This window comes from Denticeps clupeoides, chromosome 14 (genome assembly GCF_900700375.1).
Source record: "Denticeps clupeoides chromosome 14, fDenClu1.1, whole genome shotgun sequence".
In the NCBI taxonomy this organism is placed as follows: Eukaryota; Metazoa; Chordata; class Actinopteri; order Clupeiformes; family Denticipitidae; genus Denticeps; species Denticeps clupeoides.
Genome location: NC_041720.1, coordinates 19565832 through 19589841, shown reverse-complemented (window position 1 = coordinate 19589841; position 24010 = coordinate 19565832). Strand labels below are relative to the sequence as shown.

Below are 24010 nucleotides of genomic sequence, written 5' to 3'. Positions count from 1 at the left end.
CAGAGAGCAGCCATGAAAGGCACCCATCTCTCAATGGGCAGTGGTGGCCTAGTGGTTAAGGAAGCGGCCCCGTAATCAGAAGGTTGCCGGTTCGAATCCCGATCTGCCCACTGCTCACTCAGGGTGATGGGTTAATGCAGAGGACAAATTTCACTGTGTGCAACGTGTGCTGTGCTGCTGTGTATCACATGTGACAATCACTTCGCTTTAATATACAATGAAGTGAAATATCTTATATACTGGAAAATATACAGAAAATATACAAGAAAAAGGTTACAGAATTAATACAAGTGTACATACAGTGCACTACCTTGGTATTCAGGATTGTCTGGGTAGGGCATAATTCTAGGCACACGGATGCACTGTGGCTACCACTATATAAATAATAAAGTGATAAAGTGAAGTGAATGTCATTGTGATACACAGCACACAGTGAAATGTGTCCTCTGCATTTAACCTATCACCCTTAGTGAGCAGTGGGCACCCGTGGAGCAGTGTGTGAGGATGGTGCTTTGCTCAGTGGCACCTCAGCAACCTTCTGATTACAGGGCCACTTCCTTAACTGCTAGGCCATCACTGCCCCTAAATATAAGTACCAGGGTAAAAATCAGATTACTGGTATGACAGATAGTGATGAATGGAGCATCACTAACTGAATTTGGTTAGGTTATGCTAATCAGCAATGCATATTGCTATCTTTGCAAAAAAATACTCTGCTGCAGACTGATTGCCAGGTATACTGTTGCCTTACGGCTCTGAAACAAATTCTGTAGGTTTATGCATATAGAGTGTACCGATGCATGAGTGTGGTTTCAGTACTGAACATTTATTTTATTTTTTTTTAATACTTAATTTGAAATTTTGAATGATGAAGAGACTTTTTCACAGACTTTAAATTAGTTACATTTTCATATGTTAATTAAACAATATTCATAATAAATGCAAAAAAGGGGATATTTGTAGGCTAATCTTTTCACCTTCAATGTAAGCAGAATGTTGTATTCTTGTAGTTATTGTTTAAAATACCTTTCATTAATTATAAAAAAAGCGCCGTTTTTATTTTGGTCTGCCATTGGTTTGTGGAATCGGATCGCCCAGCCCAGCCCTCCTCTTCTCTCCCCGGCTCTGTAACTTCCCTGTTGAGCCCCGGCACAGAGCACCTATTGTTCCCAGCCCGCACATGCCTAATATGGAATTCGACAGGAAACCCATGATTTCCTGACACCAGCGGTGCAGTAGAGCGCCGAAGAGAGACCCCGCGTCCGCTGCGGGGTCTTCACGTCGTGCGTCGTACCGACATTTGCTTGGATTTCCTTTCTCCTCGCCAGATCCCGATGCTCCTTACTCGCTCCACCGGACAGCTGCGTACGAGCCGCTAGTGGTGGAGCCCGCGAGCGCTGGGTTTACCGCGACCATGACCGGCCGCAGCCCCGCTGCCGCCGCGAGGGACGACGGGAGGAGCGGCGACATCCCCGCGGGCGGCATGAAGAAAATGTTGAAGTGCGTGGTGGTGGGGGACGGAGCGGTGGGCAAAACGTGTCTGCTGATGAGCTACGCCAACGACGCCTTTCCCGAAGAGTACGTGCCCACAGTGTTCGACCACTACGCCGGTAAGAGACGCCAAGCGTCCCGGTTGCGGGGGTTTCGACCGCCAGCACAAGGACCATGGCCTGTGTCCCGGAGACATGACGCGCCTCTCATACTTTACTTTATTTAAAGGTTTTAATAAAAAAACCATCACACAGCATTTTCACCCACCCATCGCAACTGTTATTTGGGTATCATTTTGGTAGAAGAAAGACTTTCTGCATTTTCTTGTGGGAGTATACCAAAGATAGCTAATCCAGGGCCGAGTTTAATATAGTCAAAATTTGCAATAGAATGGTAGTAGCCTAGTGGGTAAAACCCTTGCCTCTGAACCAGAACCAGACCTCAAAGTCACAGATTCAAACCCCATATTACTACCAAGACACTCTCCAGGGGAACTGTCCCTGTAACTACTGATTGTAAGTCACTCTGGATAAGGGTGTCTGATAAATGCTTTAAATGTAAATGTACATGGTGCACCACTTTATATTGCATAAGATTATGTTGTAAACAGAAAGGGTGGTTTACTGCAAAAGCCTTTTTAGCTTTATTGATTATTCAGACCTCATCTTGAAAGCCAGCTTTAATTTTAACTGCTTGTAGCCTTTGTGGGGATCAATTATTTTTTTGCATGATGTACCATTCTTTTATGCCTTCTGATCCCAAACATCTGTCCCCAAACTTTGAACATTTCTCTCTGATTTTCTGGTGGTTAGGAAGTGAGTTACCTGTCTTTCCATTGTTTTAGTTTAGTTTCTTAGTTGTGAAGTGGAAAGACTATAGTCTACACATTTGTCATTTTGAAACAGTTCAACTAACTAAGAAAAAGCTAAGATGATAAAAACGGTGATCCCTTCTTTAATTTCTGCTAGTGTATTTGTTCTGAAGTCTGTTGTTCATGTCTGCTATGTGGGCTCAAAGGAGAAGCACACTAAATACTAGTGTGTAGTCTGTTCGTCCAGTAGACAAACAATAGAATTTCATGAAACCTAAAATTGCATCATTTTAACATTTACAGCATTTAGCAGACACCCTTACCCAGATCGGCTTACAATCCATAGTAGTCAAAAAATGGGGTTTGTACCTTTGTGGTCTTCTGGTTATAGGCGAGTGTGTGATCCACTAGGCATAATGCCCTAACATTCTGGCCTTCTGATTCTGATTTTGCTCAGATGCTTGCCTATTCACATTACTCTTTTTCATTTGGCCAATATCAGATTTCAGGTTGAATGTTTCACCATACTGAACTGGCTCTAATGCACACAAATCAAGTCAGTGACCATTATGGAGACAGTGGTGTTTATTCAAGCTTATTAAATATAGCACATCACTATTCTTCCACTGTTCTTCTTCTATGTGCTCCTCCATGTTTAGAACAGAGACACAGAGATAAGTTGACTTCCACCTGACTTCTTGTTTAGACAGGTCATCATTGCAAAAACTTCTGAACTGAATAGGCCCATATGAAAAAAATTAATGCCATGTGACATTTCACACTGTAAAAATCAGATGTGAGTCAGATTGAAGCAAAAATAAGAGTTGGGCCATATTTATCATGCAGTCCCCTCTGCAGCATCAGATGGCTGCTCTGTGAACCTCTTAAGGGTCATCATGTGTTGTTGAGGTCAATTCCAACATCTTCTGAAAATATCTACCTGAAACATAGATCTGTGATGTCTTCATCAACACAAATATTTCTAGATGTGTGGAAAATTCTGTTCAGTCATTTTAATAATTTATTTGTAGAATAAATTTTTCAATATTGCAATATTTCAATTGGAATTCTTTTTTTTGCCTGCTTCTGAGAGATTAGAATATCACCTCTGGAAAAGATGACATAATTTTTGGAAAGGCACAGCTAGTGGAAATAACAGGATTCCACAACAAATCTCACATTTTCTTAATTTCCACTTCATTTCATCCCACAGGCCATGTTATGTTGTAGCTCTCTGGACACTCAGAGACTCGTGTCAAACAAGTAAATCTTATAATAACACACCAGTCACAGCTATCTGTCTGCTACTGGGAGGATAGGGAGGGAAGATGGTAGGCAGCATTGTTTTACTCTTTCAACAGTAGCAAATGAAGAACACCAAGGCCACATTCACACCACTAGATTTCCCACATGGAAAAGACCCTGCTGACACGGCATCATAATAAACAGGCCCAATTGTGACATAGGGTCTTCATGTCCAGACTGGGGACACATAGGCCTCTTTGTGTGAAATTGAATGCTGCTTTACTGTTAGTGGAGTTCTTGTCATAACATTGAATTAAAACACTGTCATTAGTTTCCTCTCATAGTTGCTTCCAGCAGAGGCATAATAAAGTATCTACAATGTGAGAGGTGTTCTTTTTACCATTATGTATTTGTTTTAAGCATTTTAAATAGTCAAAATAATAATTTATAATTTCTTCATATTTCAAAAACATTATAGGGTACAGTCATGTCAGCTGATTTTCAACAGTTCGTCAGTCATCAGTTACAAACTTATATGTGTCTTAAAAATATATAAAATTCTGATGCAAATCACCAGAATGGCCATGGCTCTGTCAGCTTGATTCCATTCTTTACAAAGCATCTGTTTGTTTCTCAAAATAGAACTCATCTATTTTTTCATCATAGTTTCTTCAACTGGGAAAGTCAGACTAGTCCTTAGAGGGGAAGGGAGTTGGGCCTGACCATTTGCTAAATTGTCATGGGGAGCAGGAGGAGCAGGAATCTCTAACTGCATTTTTACAGCAGGATCAAGCCCCTCCCCAAAAGCAACACATGACATATATGCACAGCAATGCAGTGGCTTTAATGCCTTTGCCCTGAGTCATCGTCTCATATGTCTCTCTCTCTAGATACCCCTTGCTAATCACTAATCTGCAGTGGATAAAGTTGTGCTACAAGTTGTGCTAGAATCTAAGAAAAGCACTGTGAGTTAATGTTAAGATTTTAATTAGAACTGGACCTGTGAGGGAACAAGGGGATGGAAACAGTTCAGATGAATTGCAAACAAGGGGGCCATTTCAACCAAGTGAAAAGTCTAGTGTAGTCATCTGTGATAAACATCAATTGAAAAATAGAAATAGTGAAAAATAGAAATGTAATCAGAAGCAAGGTGAATAAAATTCATGAGAAGGTCAAATACAAAAGACATGTAAACACTCAAATGAAAAGTGAACATGATTATTGTTGTCATTGTGGTACATCGCAGAGCGCAGCACACTATGCACACAATGAAATATGTCCTCTGCATCACCCTTTGTGAGCAAAGCAAACAGCAACCAAAACCATCTTAATGGTTTGGATTCCAAAGGGGTCTGGTCTATTGGCTGAGACCAGATATATCTGGGATATCACACTTATATATCACACTCATTTTGTCCACAATAACATTATAGAAGAAGAAACACAAATTAAAAAAAACATATGCAAATTGTTATTGTTTTGGAACTTGAACTTGAAAATGTCTTTTAAAGCAGGTCCATTAGTTGCCATTCAAAGGAATGGTACCAGTACAGCAAGGAAATGAGCTTGTTTTTTTTTTTTGCTCCATTTGTGCAGACTGTCAGCAGCTGAACATTTCTGTACATGTTCTGCAATTCTGGCCACTGAGCCCAGATTGGGAGTAAACATTTGAAGTAATTATACTCAGCTTTATTAGAATCCTCAGCCAGAGGCCCTAATGCAGTCGCTGACACAAGCAGCTTGGATTCAGGTTCAACAGTGACCTACCTTCAGCCCTGTTTCTCCCAGACCTGAACATGCGTCACATGTATTATTGCATATATGTTCATCACATTTAAAAGGTTTACATGCTCATCTCATAAAGTATATCAGCTGTGATTATATTAATATATTGAATGAAGTCATCTCATACTCTCACACCACCCAGAGCAACATCTGACAACTGTAAAGAGTGAAAGGGATTGTTATTGTGATAACAGCTCAGCACACGGTGCACACAATGAAATGTGAGCTCTGCTTTTAACCCATCACCCTTGTCGAGCAGTGGGCAGCCATGAAAGGTGCTCGGGGAGCAGTGTGTGGGGACTGAGCTTTGCTTAGTGGCACCTCAGTGGCACCTTGGCGGATCAGGATTCAAACCAACCCTCCAATTATGGGGCTGTTTCTTCTTCTGGTTTTACACTCTTTGCTATTTAATTAATTTTTTGAGTTGTCTGTCATGGTTCCACTGCTACTGGTTCATTTTACTCTTGGTTAGTTCAGGAGAAGGATACATATTTCTTGGTGTTGCTCAGGGTATGTTGCCAACATATTTCTGATAATCGTTACAGGAAACACTCCAGCAGTACAAAGGAAACGTACTACAAACCACACAGGCATAACTCATGACTATTCCCATACTAAAGGCAGAAAATAGATATATGAGATGGATGAGGTTCACTGGTGTTATATGCTGGGAATTGTGACCAGTGTGTTTACAAAGAAATTTTAAATCTAAAATATAACAGATGGTGAGGAGGTTAGGGCTTACTGGGAACTTGAAGGGGTTAATTTCTTCTCCTTCAAAGTGCACAACACAATAAGGAGAGGAGGTGGAACTGAGTCAGGAGAACTTTTAGGAAGCAAAGCACAGAGTTCCTGAGATTATCTGGACTAGCTCCATGAGCAGCAGCTGACCGGATGTAGCAGCTGAGGATCTCACATTCAGCCAAATCCTTCTAAACTCTGCCCATCTCCCATGTTTGTCTTTTTTTACTTCATGGGCTTTGTTGTCAAATATGTTTGATCTGTGGTTCCAGGTATCATGCATTTACATTAACCTATCAGCCATCACCGAAGCACAATTTATAACTTGACCTCATGACAGGAAGTATTTGTTTGATCTCCTCAGTACAGCCCTGTCTAATTGAGGGTTTGTCTATGGACACTGCCAGGTTTAGTTAAACTTTTTATTGGGTTTTATACATTAAAGAATAAACAAATCAACACACAAGTAAGCTCAGTGAGGTTTAAATAAAATTAATAATTTGAATACTTTTTATAAATAAATAAGCACATACATTGCACATACAATATTGTTCCAATTACAATTTATACTCTCATGTCACTGTAGAGACATAGAAAAACTTTCCCAACTGGTCTGTCAGATCTAGGTATAGATTTCCCTTCTTCCCCTTCTTTGTTTCTCACCCATATTCAGTCCTGTCCAAAATGACACAAGGGGCAACTCATTAGAGAAACATGAACCTCATACATGCTGTCTTAAAGATATGAGGGAAGCATTGCACCCATAGAGAAGACAGATGAGATGGCCAAATCCCCAACCCCACTGCCTCTCCAGCATTGTGCCCACCACCAGCAGTGCTGGCCCAATGACAGCAGCTGCACTGCTCCAAACCTTTACTTCCTGAGAACCAGTTCTAAGTAGGGCTGAGCAATTATATGCTCTTGATCAATGAACGTGATAAAATTCAGCTCAATCTCTGTGTCTGTGTGTGGGTCCCGACCAAACGAAGAATCTAATCAGATTTTATTTTATTGTTTTGTTATTAAAATTTTGTGTTCACAAATAACATTATTCATGTTATAGACCAGAACATAAGAAAGACACAGCTTCAGCACTGACACCTGTATATATTGTATAGATAGTTCATTGTCCAAAGTTATACAAGCAGGCTGCTGGTTACAGTTACTCTCACCACACGGGACAGACACAGCTTCTGTTCTCACACCTGTATATATTGCACTTCTTTGTCTGTAGTTTTTTGTCAAGATTGGCTGCAGCTGGAGACATCACCTGTGCCCAATCAGAACAGCAGTGAAAAGCTGCCATGCTGCAGCCCATCAGCAGCTGCAACATTCTTTGGGGACCTGGCAACTGTTTGGTAGTAGGGCTGCACGATTTGGGGAAAAAGACATATTGCGATTATTGAGATCAATATTGCGATATGCGATTGCGATATGATAAAGGACACTTGCTTGTATATCAATGAAAAGTCGCAAACTAATAGTGAAATGTTTAATTTCAAAGTGAAACATACAAACTACTTATAACAACCTGAAATGCCCAGTGCTTTCAAAATATAATATTCTACAAATATAAAATAATCACAAAACAAATTAAATAATCACAAAAAACTCTTTACATTACTGTCGAACGACAAACCCTGGTAAGGCTAAACAACTGTTTTGATTATATTTGGCCATTATAAAATCCCGTATTATAGTTCTTACGTTTAACCAAAACGTTGTTTGGAGGCTGACTTGAACACAGGGATGCATAGCTTTGTTAGCTTAGCTAAGGTTAAGATTTGTAAACTGAGGTGAATTTCTTTAGGAAACCTTCAAAGTTTGAAAAAAGTTAACTAAACAGCTAAGAACAGTCTAAATAGTTAATGCCTACGTTTAGCCAAAATGTTGTTTGAAGGCTGACTTGAACACAGGAATGCATAGCTTCGCTAGCTTAGCCTAGCTTAGCTAAGGTTAAGATTTATAAAACGGGATTTTATAATGGCCAAATATATTCAAAACAATTGTCCCGCTTTACCTATGAAATGTAATCCCCCGGGATCTGGTTTGGAGTGTACAGCCCCAAGCAGCACAAGAGTGAGGCATTTTTTTCACTTCTCTCCATAGACATGTATATGCTTCACGCCACTGCAGAGCCTCTCGCAATATGGCGGCGACGTTGACGTACGATGCAGCTTGTCATGCGCCGTCTACCCATATGTCTCCGAATCAAAAGTCATGTGACCAAACACGTCACATCCGACTGAGATGTGAGACGTGAGATGTGAGACTTCAGTCAGCTCGCCAACTTTGAGAGAATGGATCGGCAACATATCCGATCCAATCCATGTACTAATCATTTCAATCGCATCTTTTTGCGTTCATGTAATCGCACAGACTGACATCGCGATTACGATTGCGAATAGATTAATCGTGCAGCACTATTTGGTAGTGTATTGAGTTCTGGCAATCGGCAACCAGCACAGGCTAGTTTTGCAAGGTTCGTGATGACCCAGCATGGGGCTGGGGCGCAGCCCTTTGGCAGCAGGGAGAGACAGACAAGATGGGTTTTCGGGCTCGAACCCGAGCTAGGGATCGAACCCTGCCCCACCACCACATCCAGCACCAGTCAGGATCATGTGCAAGAAGACCCAGCACTGGCAGGCGGTGAGAGGGTCTCACATGATTTCCGGCGCATGCCAGAACTGGGTGATTCTCAAAGGTGATAATCAGCACTGACTGACAATTCTCAGTCATTGCAGCTCAAAGCTGAAATGACACACAGCTTTCTTTGACTCATAGTAAGAATTATCCTTGTCCCTCCACCAATCCTCTCTCCTCATCTCACTCACTAGTCTCCTCACCTTTTTAAACGAGTGTCCATTTACATTTACATTTACGGCATTTGGCAGACGCCCTTATCCAGAGCGACTTACAACGTGCTTTCAAGTTACCATCGATGAAGAGATCAATTCCGGTTCACTAGGACCCCAACTATGAATACATCTATTTAATTCACTCTGTTGTAGATTCTGTACACAAAGTTCGACAACAAGAAAATTACAATTTAATCTAAATATTCTTTAAAGAGGACTGGTCTACACCACACTGGTGGTGTAACAGTGTCAGCTGTCAGACGGTCGAATATTTAAAAACAAAAGCTCACCAGCCTCTTTGCGCCTAACCACAATTTTGTTTATGGTTTATCGCCATATTTGCTCTCTCATTCTACTCTGTTCCCCTTTCACAGTGCAAATGAGAGATTGAGTTGACGAGAGAACACACACTTGAACAGATTGGTCTTGAGTGAGGGTTTTGAGTGTGAGAATGAATTGACATTTCTTCAAGGTGGTAAGATGGGGGGGAAAAAAGGCTTTCAGAGTTTTTTGAGGTAGACCGTAATGTGGGGAGTTACAATCCAAATGGGAAGTGTCAAGGCAATAGTGTGGTGGGTCAGGGAGGGATGGAGAGGTTTGATATTATGAGTATGATAGTATGCAGACTGGGTAATGGATAGTGTTGATACAATTCACAGAGATACTGAAGAATTGTCTGTATTAGTGACTTTGTATTATCTTTATTAGAGCAGATTAAAGTAGTTGTGTTTTACATCAATTATACAGTCCTTGTAATGGAGGAGATTATTAGTTTACATGGCTTTGTGGACATTCAATTTAGATTTTCTGAAAAGTCAGCCTTTGGTTTACATAAACTGAAGTTCAGGTGTAAACCATGGAGCAGAGCAAGAGAAAGAAACGGACCTTGGAGCATTTAGAATGACCAGTGGCATTTCAGTCTAGGTGTTCAGCCTAGGGCCGGGATTCAAGATTTCACCAGTGTGTATGGGTTGCTGTCTGTCACTGCCAGTGACAGTGTTAATGCTTTGTTTGCTTTTACTGGGTTCAATTGTAAATGTCTACTCTCTACTTGTCTCCTACTCACTGCTTGACCTTCGGTTTTCTGTGAAAGACCTGACGAGAGTGGAATTTACTGGTCAGGGAAGATTGCCCTCGTTCCCTTCACTTCTCTTGGAGATTCCTGTTCACTGGGCCCTGCAGACTCCAGTGAAGAGACCACCATCCTGGTTCCTGTCAACTGCTCTACTAACGATACAACTTAGCATGAAACAAACCAGAGGGTCACCACAGCCACCATCACAGCTAAAACTTAAGGGATCTTCAAATGGAGCAGTAGCATTATAATGGACATATAATGTACACCATGACACTGGATTAAAACCTTCTCTGCACTATCCAGTACCTCCAAACATGGACAGATGCTCTATACTGCACTTTGGACTTTTCCACCTCTACAACTGTAGGACCTTTTCTCTTCTTGGACAAATCTGATACCAATCGCATGCTCACTCTACCTTGGAAAGGGGTGCCTCTCTGTATCACTCCTTTGCAAGGTTTCTACCTTTCTTTTTTTCTCTCCTAGAGTTGGAGTTTTTTGCTGTGTGCAGAAGGGTCAAGTGTGGGGGGTGTCAACTGTAGGGCCCATTAAGACATACTGTATGTGATTATGGGCTATATAAGAAATAAATGTTGTTGTTGGTTTTATTCCACCTGCCACACTACTGGACATTGTTGCTCCATCAAAAACCGAGCAGCCTAAAATCACATCTGAACTTTGGCTGAAAGACAGGACAGCTGCCCAACGTGACCCTTCTGTATCTGGTTCCAGCTCTGATTTTATGGCTAGCTATGGCAAAAGGAGATTGTTGTCCTGCAGGTTCTCCCAAAGATGCTGTCCATGACTGTAAAACAGTTTTTCCCACTCTAGAGCCTTCTGTTCTTTGACTGGTAAATAGCAGTCCAGTGTCAGGTGTTGTCCCAAAATATTTTAAGAGTTCAGTCATCCAGCCTATGATCAAAAAACAATCTCTTGACCCTACAGTTCCTACAGGCGCATCTTTTAAATTACATGCTATTTTAATTTTGAGTTTGGAGCAGTGGGTGGGCATTAGAGTGGTTGAAATGTTATTTGAAGGATCAAACTTTCTGTGTCAGCTTGGGTGGGAAGACATGTGTCTTCCTCTACTCCCCTTCTGTATGGTGTCTCCATACAGGCCTCAGTTTTAGGTCCTATACTTTTTCTTTTAAACCTACTCCCACTTGTGGAATGACTTGCCAATGTATGTTAAACAGGCTTCCTCACTCACAGATTTTAAATCATCCTTGAAAAAGCTCTACCATCTGCTGCCCCCATCTCTCAAGGTTCTAGGAAAACATTAATCTACACTTTTCTCTGTCTTACCTGCTAGGCCAACACTACCCCTAAACCTGCCCCAAAAACCTTCCTGTTTAGAAAATATTTGGACTAAAAGAGCTCATACGTACACTTTCAATATATATTTATTAATGGTTGGGTTCTGAGTTGTTATGCAAATGGTATCTACAGTGGTGGCCAAACGTTTTGAGAATGACACACATACTGGTTTTCCCAGTTTTGCTGCTTCAGTCAGTTGTTTCTGTGGTTTATTGAAGTATAATTACAAGCATTTTTTTAAACTTCAAAGGCTTCCAAATCCTGACTGATGGCAACCCATTCCTTTTGATACCATTCATTCTTTATTTGTGGCTGTGTTCTTAGTCAAAATTGTGAGTGAGCCCACTCCTTTGGATGAGAAGCAGCCCCACACATGAATGTCTCAGGATGCTTTACTTTTATCATGAGACAGATGGTAGCGCTCACCTTTTCTTCTCCGGACAGTAATTTTTCCAGATCGGAAAGTGGCTTCGTCAGAGAAAATGAATTTACCCCATTCTGTCACGACCGCGAGCTGACGGGGTAATGAAGCGCATAGGCGGGACATACTGGAAACAAGATTTATTAACAACACAAATCAAAATGGCACGAAGGCCGAAAATGGGAAAAACTAACCCGCAGGCATTGATTGGCATTTGTCAATTCGACTCAGCTCCTTCTCCACCTCAACTCGTAAGAATAATTCTGCTCATCTTCTCACCTCACAACCCTTCCCTCTCATCCTGTCCCTTCCCCAATTTAACCTAGAACGTGAACAACAACATCCATGTGGTGTTGCGGCTCACGTTGGCTCTCGTTCTCAGATTAAACCAGATTAAATTTACCTGCCTCCTTACGTCCTTGTTTCTTGTTTCTTCCAACACCCTCACATTCCGGTCCCACGCTGGGACCGTGACAAGAATGATCTCCAGCCTTGTGCTTGTCAACGCTCTCACTTGTGTTAATGAGAGGATCACTGAAATGATCTCAGCAGGTTTGTTTGTGGCAGTGCTGAAATTAGTCTTCATATCATTCTGGAGAATACTCAAATTGCCATAATAAAAGCGGAAGTACCAAACTTTGTGAAAACCAGTATTTGTGTCATTATCAAAATTTTTGTCCATGACTGATAGCCAGTTAAGCTCTGCAGTGGAGCAGCTCCCATCGCAGGCTGGTACACAAGCGAAAGGAGATAACAATCACAGAACCAATGTACATCTTACCAGTCCACGTTGGAATCAGGCAACTTGAGCGTGAGAATGAGATGAGGCCAGATGACAGAATTACCTGGGACAGGATAGGGAGGCTAGGCTAAGGGTAGCCAATATAAATCCATACAAGGGTACCAACTCAACTTACTTATATGTTTGGCTAATAGAATCTGAATAGAAACATTATTCTGTCATTAAAACTAGCTTAGAAAAATTATTAACCAACAAGCAGCGGCAACCAGTGTTCACTGAACCAGCATCACAATTTTTGTGATTATTAACACAAATAAGTGTTAATAATACATGGATAGGAAGTTATGTGCTCTAGGATAGGTCATACATCTTTCAACCAAAAAAGGTTTATGAGTCGATACTTCACTGACATGGACAGATCTTTCCCTTTTGCAAATGACGCACATAGCACCTGGCAAAACTGCAGGAAATATTGACAACAAATTTTTACATAAAGTAGCTAAGGCTTGTCAAAAATGTTGCTACATTTGTTGCTAGATGCTTTTTGGGGAAGAGAAGTAATTAGAAATAAGCCAAGGAGGGTAGTGATTGTCATGTTTTTATATGATAATAAACAGTTTCTCTGATATTTCTGGTTTCTTTAGTTTCAGTATGGCAATATCAGAAAATAATTGTGATAAAATTTTAGAAAAAAATAATGTAATTCGATATGGGAAAGAATATATATGTCCATGATGGTCAAATTGTTTTTTTTATTGTATAATATTAAGAACATCTACATATTTTTTATTGCAGTAAATATAACCGTTTCCGGGAGACAGCACTTGCTGGGACTGTATGACACAGCTGGACAGGTAAGCAATTCTGTATTACCATACTATACCATATTTATTTAAAAAGCACTTTAAAACAAAGCTGACCAAAGTACTGTAAACTCAAAACATATGAATTGCGTGTGTTTTGTCAGACACAACAAACCCCACCTGATTCTCAGTTGTTAGTAGCCTAGTGGGTAATACACTTGCCTATGAACCAAAAGGTTCAAATCCCACTTCCTTCCATTGTGTCCCTGAGCAAGACACTTAATCCTAAATTGCTCCAAGGGGATTGTCCCTGTAGCCACTGATTGTAAGTTGCTCTAAATAAGGGCGTCTGATAAATGCTGTAAATGTAAATGTTAATCCTGTCAGCACTCCTACACTTTTGTCTGCTGACACAAGTAGTGTTTAGCCACGGTTCACAACAACAACAACATTTATTTCTTATATAGCCCAAAATCACATACAGTATGTCTCAATGGGCTTTTACAGGCCCTACAGTTGACACCCCCCACACTTGACCCTTCTGCACACAAGGAAAAACTCCACACAAAAAAACTCTAGGAGAGAGAAAAAAAAGAAAGGAAGAAACCTTGGGAAGGAGTTTCCTTCAAGGATAGAGTGAGCCTGCAAATGGTGTCAGTGCAGGGTTGGGGATGATATAATAATAAGTCCTACAGTTGTAGGGTTGGAGAAGTCCAGGATGTAGTCAGTGTCATGGTCTAGATTATGTGTCCATAATGATGTTACTGGTCCAAGATCCCTATACCTGTAGTTGTAACGGTGGTGGTGGCTGTGGTGACCCTATGGTTTGTTTCATGGTATGTCCTTGCTTAGCAGTTGTCAGGAACCAGGATTTATTTGCTGGTCTCTTCACTGGGGTCTGCCAGTAGTCTGGGTGCTTGATTCCGTGTCTCTGAGAAAAACAAACAGAAGCAGCAGCAGACGGTTGCACTGTACGACCGATACTGAAATATGTGGTTATAGTGGTATATTGGTGCTACAGTGGCCCGGTACCCTAACTAGGACAGCCTAACTAGGGTGAATTTAACTTTGTCTGTGTCTAACAGGGGGACTCTGTGATAAACTGGACTTTATAATTGACACTGCGTCAAAATGAAGTGAAATGAGGGTCTAGGACTTTAGCAAAAAGCCAGAGATAACAGAAAAACAGGTTTCTGTGACCCCGCACCCATTGATCGAAGGGGGCGTGGCAGTTCGTAAAGAACCAAAAGTTCACTCAGGTACTGTGGGGCGAGACCATTTAGAGCTTTATAGGTTAAAAGTAGGATTTTGTAGTCAATCCTAAATTTGATGGGTAACCAGTGCAGTGATTGTAAGACTGGTCAAATTTCCTGGTTCTAGTTAGAACTCTGGCTGCAGCATTCTGTACTAGCTGGAGTTTACTCATGCACCTACTAGAGCATCCAGACAATAATGCATTGCAGTAATCTAACCTTGATGTAATAAATGCATGGACCAACTTTTCTGCATCATGCATTGAAATGATATTTCTTATTTTCGCAATATTTCTAAGGTGAAAGAATGCTATTCTAGTGACATTATCTACGTGCGAATTGAATGAGAGACCTGCATCAATGATGACACCTAGATCCTTCACTTCAATACTCGGTGAGATAGAAAGGCTATCCAGGGTTATTGTGTAGTCAGCCAGTTTATGCCTGGCTGCTTGAGGCCCAAGTACAAGCGCTTCTGTCTTGTCAGGGTTTAACAGGAGAAAGTTGGTGAGCATCCACTGTCTAATGTCCTTCAGACAATTCTCTATGTTGTTCAGCTGCTGCCTCTGATCTGGCATTGCTGACAGATACAGCTGTGTGTCGTCAGCGTAGCAATGAAAGCTAATACCGTGTTTGCAGATGACGTCGCCTAAAGGTAACATGTATAGAGAAAAAAGTAACAGACCTAGGACAGAACCTTGTGGAACACCAAACTCTACTTTACTATGTGAAGATGGAACACCATTGATGTCCACAAACTCATATCGGTTGGTCAAATATGATCTGAACCATTCAAGGGCTGTTCCCTTAATCCCAATAACATTCTATAACCTGGCAAGGAGAATAGCGTGATCAATAGTGTCAAACACTGCACTCAGATCAAGCAGGACAAGCAGCGAGATGCGTCCCTGATCAGAGGCCAACAGCAGGTCATTAACCACTTTAACCAGCGCTGTCTCAGTGCTATGATGAGGTCTAAATCCTGATTGATATACTTCATGGATGTTGTTACAGTCTAGGTATGCGCTCAGCTGCTGGGCTACGACTTTTTCTAAGATTTTTGATATGAATGGAAGGTTGGATATCGGTCTATAATTTGAAAGATGACTGTGATCAAGATCCGGCTTTTTAATCAGGGGTCTAATGACTGCTACCTTGAACGAACTTGGTACGTGGCCGGTGCTAAGCGACGAGTTAACAATTTTGAGGATAGAATTTATAATATTGGGTGCTATTTGCTTAAGGAACATTGTTGGAATTGGATCCAAAGCGCAAGTACATTGATTTGACGACGAGATTAATTTGATTAATTCATGCTCTTTAATATGGTTGAATCGTTCTAATCGGTGGTCGTCTATTAGAAGATTATTTTCCATGGAAATATCGGAAATGTTGTGCTTTTAATCTTCTCTCTATTCGCGACAATTTTAGTATTAAGGAAATTCATAAAATCATCGCTACTATGATGATATTGAGTGGTCGCAGCCGTTTCTGTCTTATTCCTGGTTAGTTTGGCTATAGTTTTAAACAGGAATCCGGGATTATATTTGTTTTTGTTTATTAACGAGGACAGATACGTTGATCGAGCCGCGCTAAGAGCCTTCTTATAGTTAAGTAGACTCTCCTTCCAAGCTATTCGGAATATGTTTAATTTACTTTGACGCCATTTGCGTTCTAATTTCCGGGCGGTCTTCTTAAGCGAGCGTGTGTGACCATTATACCAAGGAATTAAGTTTTTATCTCTTACTATCTTCCTTTTGAGGGGAGCGACTATATCTAACGTACTACGCAGTGTTATTTCTAGACATTTGGTCGCTTGGTCAAGTTCAGCGGGGTCTGATGGTGAGTTTCTCAGCGTTGATAAATCTGGTAAGGTATTAATGAACCTCTGTGCCGTACTTGATGTAATTGTCCGTTTGTCTCTATAACGAGGGGGATTGAGTTTGTTGTGTCTGAGACATATTTTAAAAGCGATGAGGAAATGATCTGAGATCATTTCAGATTGCGGAAGAGTAACTATATCTTCTATATTTAAACCAAAGGTCAGTACAAGATCGAGCGTGTGACCACCTTCATGAGTAGGTTCAGGCTTTGGCTTTGACTTCTGATGTTTAAGTGGTGCTACCAAGTTCAAAGCAGTTAGGCAGGCAGAATGAAAGCAAACTAATAACTCCTTAGAGTTTTTGTGTCTGCTCACAAAAAGATACACAAGTGAGCCAATGCCAGGGTGGACAGGATGAGCGTGGTGGTATAGATCGCTGTGGAGAGGAACAAACCAGGGGAAGACACAAAAATATAATTATTCGTCTTGACATAGTTAAGTAGAGATTGGTGTTCCACAAGGTTCTGTCCAAGGTCCATTGCTATTTTTCTTATTCATATTACCTTTAAGTGACATCATTCGCAAACACTGTATTAGCTTTCATCGCTACCCTGATGACAGTTGTATCTATCAACAACGCCAGACAAGAGGCAGCAGCTGAACAGAATAGAGAATTGTCTGAAGGCAGTTAGACAGTGGATGCTCACCAACTTTCTTCTGTTAAGACAGAAGCTCTTGTACTTGGGTCTCAAGCAGGCAGACATAAGCTGGATGACTATATCATAACTCTATATAGCCTTTCTGTCTCACCAAGTACTGAAGTAAAGGATCTAAGTGTCCTCATTGATGCAGGACACTTAGATCACTAGGATAACTAGGATAGCATTCATTCACCTTAGAAATATTGCAAAAATAAGAAACATCATCTCAATGCATGATGCAAAAAAGTTGGTCCATGCCTTTATTACATCAAGGTTAGATTACTGCAACGCATTACTGTCTGGATGTCATAGTAGGTGCATGAGTAAACTCCAGCTAGTTCAGAATGTTGCAGCCAAAGTTCTAACTAGAACTAGGAAATTTGACCACATCACCCTAGTCTTACAATCACTGCACCATCTAGGTAGGCTGTCCCAGTTAGGGTACCGGGCCACTGTTGCACAGATATACCGCTATAACCACATATTTCAGTATCAGTCGTACAATGCCACCGTCTGCCGCAGCTTCTGTTTGTTCTCTTCGAGACACTGAATCAAGTGCAGAGACTACTGGCAGACTCCAGTGAAGAGACCAGCAGATAAATCCTGGTTCCTGACAACTGCCAAAGGATGACTTAGCATGAAACGAACCAGAGGGTCACCACAGCCACTACCACTGTAACAACTAAAGCTTCAGGAATACCACCATGTAGGACAGGCGAACCCTACAGAGGGTGGTTTGATCAGTGGAACACATCATCTGTACCAAGCTCCCTGACCTTCAATCAACCGGTGCTTACGCGTCAACCGGTGCTTACAAAGGACCTCAGCCACCCCAACAAATCTCTTTTTGAGAACAGTCCATTGTTGAGGTGGCTGAGGTCCTTCACAATGTTCCTGGCCCTGGTCCAGCACTGGTTAATATACATACACATATATATATATGTGTGTGTGTGTGCGTGTGTGTGTGTGTGTGCGCGTGTGTGTGTGTGTGTGTGTGTGTGTGTGTGTGTGTGTGTGTGTGTGTGTGTGTGTGTGTGTGTGTGTGTGTATTCAGACTTCATTCCATATATTCATTTCCCTGTCATTATATTTATTATTTATTTCCTGTTTGGCTTGCCATAAGAAATAAATGTTGTTGTTATTGGTACCATGGGTACAGAAATTATTCAGACCCCCTTGAATTTTTCACTCTGTTTTGGGGAAATAATTTAAGTTCCCTATTTAATGTACACATAGCACTCCATATTGACAAAAACACAGAATTGTTGACATTTGTGCACATTTATTAACAAAGAAAATATCACATGGTCTTAAGTATTCAGACCCTTTGCTGTGTGTCACGACTACGGACTTACGGGGGAAGGAAGCGCAGAGGTGTGACATTCTGGGAAGGGTTTTTATTATTAAACAAACAATAAACACAAATAAAGAATGGCGCGGTGGCCGAAAACAATTAAACTTAAGGAAAGAACATAAACAAACCCGCAGGCGTGTGGCGATTGCCAGAACTCAAAACATAAACATATTCATTAACGGAGGTCAAGTTCATGAGTTCACGAAAATGCCGTCCCTTCCGAAGGGGCAGAAATGTCCGGCCTTTATGCGTCGTCAGGATTGGCCACCGGTTATAAACACAGCTGCAGTCAATCCTGACACTATGACACTCATATATTTAACTCGGGTGCTGTTCATTTCTTCTGATCATCCTTGAGATGGTTCTACACCTTCATTTGAGTCCAGCTGTGTTTTATTATACTGATTGGACTTCATAAGGAAAGCCACACACCTTACAGCTCACAATGCATGTCAGTGCAAATGAGAATCATGAGGAAAGCCAAAGGAACTGCCTGAATAGCTCAGAGACAAAACTGTGGCATTGCACAGATCTGTCCAAGGTTACAAAACAATTAACACTTAAGGTTTCTAAGAGCACAGTGGCCTCCATAATCCTTAAAGGGAAGACGTTTGGGATGACCAGAACCCTTTCTAGAGCTGGCCGTCTGACCAAACTGAGCAATCTGGGGAGAAGAGCCTTGGTGAGAGGACAGTGGTGGCCTAGTGGGTAAGGAAGCGGCCCTGTAATCATCCGGTTCGAATCCCGATCCACCACTGAGCTCAGTCCCCACACATTGCTTCCTGGGCACCTGTCATGGCTGCCTACTGCTCAACAAGGGTGATGGGTGAAAAGCAGAGGACACATTTCGTTGTGTGCACCGTGTGCTGTGCAGTGTGTATCACAATGACAATCACTTTCAAAGATCAGCATTACATGAAATCAGCATCACATGGCCTTTTGATGTCTACAGGCCTTAGCTCTGGTCTGGAACATATGTGTTTTTTCCCTGAACAATTGAGCAATAAAAAGTTAAATGCAGACAAAAATGTGTTGTTTTTAATCAGTTTACCCTTTGCTAGCTTAATATTCAAAGTTACACTGTATCCTTCCATCTGTGCATCACTGGACAAAAGACTTTTTAAAAGGCATAAAAACAATTGAGTTGCTGCACATCTGTTGTCCTTACTGTCAGCTGTTGTATTTTCATGTTATTAATAGACTCGCATGGCAAGTCACTTTGCCCACAAAGCCCCTGTAACTACATCTGCTGACAAGCTCGAGTTAAGCTCACAAATCAGCTGTCTTTTTAACAGTGCAACAACGGTATCATCCAATTAGAAAATTAAATAAATAAATAACACTTCTTTTGCTCAGCTGCCCCCAGGGTTTGACAGTTTGAAGAAAAGTCACAAGGCACAGCATCAGCAAGAGCAGCGTTTGTGCACACAAAGCAGGGTACACAAGTTTGGCCTATTCCTGTTTCCACAGATGCCTTGGTGTTCTCTGCTTCTAAACCACTGAACTTATGAGTCAAACCTTGTGATTCCATCAGTATTGAGTGATCAGTAACCATGAGTACAATTCATTTAGGTTTCTTCCTTTCTTTTTTGTGTGGAGTTTTTCCTTGTGTGCAGAAAGGTCAAGTGTGGGGGTGTCAACTCTAGGGTCTGTCAAAGCCCATTGAGACATACTGTAAACTTGGGCTATTTATGAAATAAATGTTGTTGTTGATGTTTTTGGTGCTGGATTCAGCAAGACACACTGAAAAAAACTGAAAATGTATGGATGCTATCTCACCCACTTTGCTCACTGTTTTTTTAGGAAGACTATAACCAGCTCCGACCCCTCTCCTACCCAAACACAGACATCTTTCTCATCTGCTTCTCAGTGGTGAACCCAGCCTCCTACCATAATGTGCAGGAAGAGTGGGTACCAGAGTTAAAGTCCTCCATGCCACATGTGCCCTACATACTAATTGGCACACAGGTAAGGACTCCAATGAATACTGGACCTTAATTCTAAAAAAAAATTCTAAAGAAATTTGTGGAAATAGTGTCTAATAATGTTGAGTGAACATGTGGGATAGATTGACCTGCGAGATGACCCCAAAACCCTGGCCCGTCTACTCCAGATGAAGGAGAAGCCTCTGACTTATGAGCAGGGCCTGAAGCTGGCTAGAGAGGTGAGTGGACATTGAGAGCCAAACATCCCAGATGCTATGAGGGATGATGAACCCAGATCAATTGTTTCTAACAACATTCTTGCCATTTACAGATAGGAGCACAGTGTTACCTGGAGTGTTCAGCCCTTACACAGAAGGGCTTGAAGACAGTATTTGATGAGGCCATCTTGACAATCTTCAGCCCCAAAAAGCAGAAGAAGGGCTGTTCGCCATGCAAGTGCTACTGTACTCTCTTGTAAGGCTTTGGATCAAAACCCTGAGGAACAATATTACCACCCCAAAGATCCAAATGTGACATTCCCATCTTATGTTCTGCTTTATTTCCATACATTTACAGGCTATTCTAGGAAAAAATAGATGTCCATAACAAACAAACCTTTACAAACATTAAACCAAAGGCTCCATAGAGCGCTTCTCTCTGCAAGCAATTGCAGTCTCTCTTAAAGGTCACAAAAAACATGAATGAAACTTTTATCTGTTTCTGTAACAGAACATTGGATATGTAACCCTTGTGCATAATGGACTATATTAAGATCGTATTCAAATTCCTACATAAAGTCTGGTTTTCGCTTATAAGTTTGGGTTTAATAGTACTTACTGGAGTTAATGCCTCCACAGTCTAAGCTATTTTATAACAGATAATCTCTGTAGGCTGACCAGACCAATGAGTATGAATAGCAGGTCAGTGGGGAAAATGAATCCAGAATGGAACCCTGGAAATGTTTGTAAGATGAACCAAAATGAAGATAGTCCTTCAGTACATAATCATACATGCAGTAATTGTCCAATAGGAGGCTCTTACTTATTTGCTTTATTAAATCCATAGCACACTCAATATAATCCACTGAAGGATGTGGTGCCTTACAGAAAAAAAGATATTTGCTGAAAATACATTGGCCTTGGACACAGCTATATTCATACTCACACAAACAAGTGCCTCTGGTGACAGCTTCACTTTACAACTGGCATTAGAATGCGTCTCCATGGATCTCATTTCACAGCCTTATTTGCAAATGAATACATACATAGTTTCTGACTGCAAATACGAAGTGCATGATTTTAACCAGCAGGTGGAAGCAATGAGCTTTCTGTGTTTTAATCTGCCAGAAATGAAAAGCACGAATCAAAACAAACTGGGTCTATTTCTGTGTCCCAGGCAAACAAAGTATTGGTACCTATAACATCTCTGTTGACAGTATGATGCTATTTGCATACAAATTAATTCATACTTAATTTACATTTGTGTTCACATTGATAACAGAGTGTGGTCTGACAGGATTGCAATGTATGCATTCACAATCTCGAGCTATATACTTGAGTCACCCCCTTGGGATATGCCCTGGGTCTCAGTGTCAGTTACTGGTACTATGTAAGCACATTGTAGATCACTATTCAGATAGAAGTTTTTCATTGTTTTAATAACCTCAGGAAGCTTCCTCTGCTGAGCCACATTCAAAATGAACTCCACAACCATTCCTGTCACTTTGGAAGCAGGTATGCACTTACCGGACTGTGCCTTGCATTTTTCTATGCAAATGGTTTTACTGTAATCAAACACAAGATGACCAGGCAAATCTCTGGTTATTACAGCAATAACTTGAACAAGTAACTGTAAGCAAATATTTATGTGTTTGGTTTATCATTATGGTCAATTTATAGTGAATTTAGTAACTAGAAATAAGTTTACATCCATGTAATGATTTGTACTATGAATGCTTTTGTTGCCAAATAGGTCTTTTGTAAATATGTTGAATAAAGTATGTACACCAACTCCCACCAAACAAAATAAGTTTGGTTAGTTTTCATTTGAATCATCCTCTTTGTCATGACAATAAGGCGGAACAATAAGATGAGCACGTTGATGAGCATGTTTAGGTAGAACTTAATAACCCCAATGCAGAGAAGCACAAGTTGGCTAGTGAATTTCTACCACTTTGATCTGCAAACGTGAACCAGCACAAGCCGCAACATCGACGGATTTTGACGTTTGCATGCAAACCACAAGATACAAACAGGGCAGGACATGAAGAAAGGAAACAGGTAGGTGAGCAACAAACAGTCTTACTTGGTAGATGATGATCGGCCAAGTCTTTACCCAGGGAACAGCGATAATGACTGAGCAATGAATGACGGACATCTTGGCTATTTATAGGAGTCATGTCACTTAATTTCCACGTTGCTCCCGGTCACACGGCTGGAATCAAGTGACAGTACCCCGGAGTGGAGGCGGTATGCCGTCCGTACTCAGTCACCAGAGTGGAGTCAAGGATGCAGCGACTTGGGATCCATGAGCGTTCTTCAGGCCCATAACCCACCCAGTGCACCAGATATTGGACACCCGACCACAGCGACCAGAGTCCAGGATCCATTAAATTGTGTAGGCTGGACCGCCGTCTTTGATCCATGGCAGCAGCGGATCTGGAGCCGGCGGGTGAAGAGGTGACGTGAAACACGGGGTAAGCCCGGATGGTGGGTGGAAGTTGGAGACGGTACATGATGAAGTTGTGCTGGCTGAGGATCCGGAATGGCCCAATGAAACGAGGGGACAGCTTGTGTGACTGCGGGCACCTGGTGGGCAAAGATGGCCAGTTGGTACCCATAGCAGGTCTTGAATGGGCTGTATCCGGTAGCAGCGGAGACCTGTAGATTGTTGGACAACTCTGTGTGTTGATAGCCCGAAGCAAAGCACCGCAGTAACGACCAAGCTGTTGGTTGGCTCTCTCTGCCTGGCCGTTGGTTTGTGGTAACCAGAGGAGAAACTGCAGGTAGAAGCGAAGAGGCAGCAGAACACCTTCCAAACAGCAGAGATTAATTAGGGTCCCTGGTCAGAGATGATGTCCTAGGGGAACCCATGGAGGCAAACTACATGATGGAGGACCAGGTCGGAAGTTGTAGCAGAGGAGGGGAGACCGGGCAGGGAGACCTTTGTGAAGCAATCCACAATGGTCAGGATGGTCCTGGGTCTCCAAAGACCATCGGACCATCGGAGAGGACCTACAATATGGCTGGCCAAGAGAATCGGTGAGGGGCCAGTCAGGAGCCTGTTGTTGTGAAAGGGCATCTGCTTTAGTGTTTTGAGAGCCAGATTGTTAGGACAACGTGAAGTTGAACTGTTCAAAAAATACAGCCCACCTCACCTGACGGGGATTCTGCTGATTGGCTTGATGGATGGTGATGAGATTTTCGTGGTCGGTCCAGACCAGCAATGGGGTGTTGCATTTTCAATAGTGTTGTTGATGAACTGCTGGAAGACGGTGGGTGCATTGCATAAACAGAATGGGATGGCCAGGGATTCTAAGTGACCGTTGGCAGTTATGACGGCAGTTTTCCACTTGTCACCCTCCCGGATGCGGATGAGGTTGTATGCCAAGTGGAGGTCCTGTTTGGTGAAGTATGTGGCAGTATTGGTGAGAGGCAGAGGTGT

The 24010-nt window shown here is 41.7% G+C and overlaps 1 protein-coding gene across 1 annotated transcript; it reads left to right on the top strand.

The window, feature by feature from the left end:
- Positions 1-1185: 1185 nt before the first annotated feature.
- Positions 1186-22362, top strand: rhoj (ras homolog family member J). Its single transcript, XM_028953677.1, has 5 exons — positions 1186-1610; positions 13285-13343; positions 20226-20390; positions 20491-20586; positions 20679-22362. Exons 1-5 carry the CDS (start codon positions 1415-1417, stop codon positions 20823-20825), a joined length of 663 nt encoding a protein of 220 aa, XP_028809510.1. The 5' UTR covers positions 1186-1414; the 3' UTR covers positions 20826-22362.
- The last annotated feature ends 1648 nt before the right edge of the window (positions 22363-24010 follow it).

What these genes read in the sequence shown, in the direction of transcription:
- rhoj (XM_028953677.1), top strand. Translation starts at nt 1,415, where the DNA reads ATGACCGGCCGCAGCCCCGCTGCCGCCGCGAGGGACGACGGGAGGAGC. An exon ending in ACATACTAATTGGCACACAG is followed by an intron (nt 20,391 to 20,490) that starts GTAAGGACTCCA and finishes CATGTGGGATAG; the next exon opens with ATTGACCTGCGAGATGACCC. An exon ending in GCCTGAAGCTGGCTAGAGAG is followed by an intron (nt 20,587 to 20,678) that starts GTGAGTGGACAT and finishes TGCCATTTACAG; the next exon opens with ATAGGAGCACAGTGTTACCT.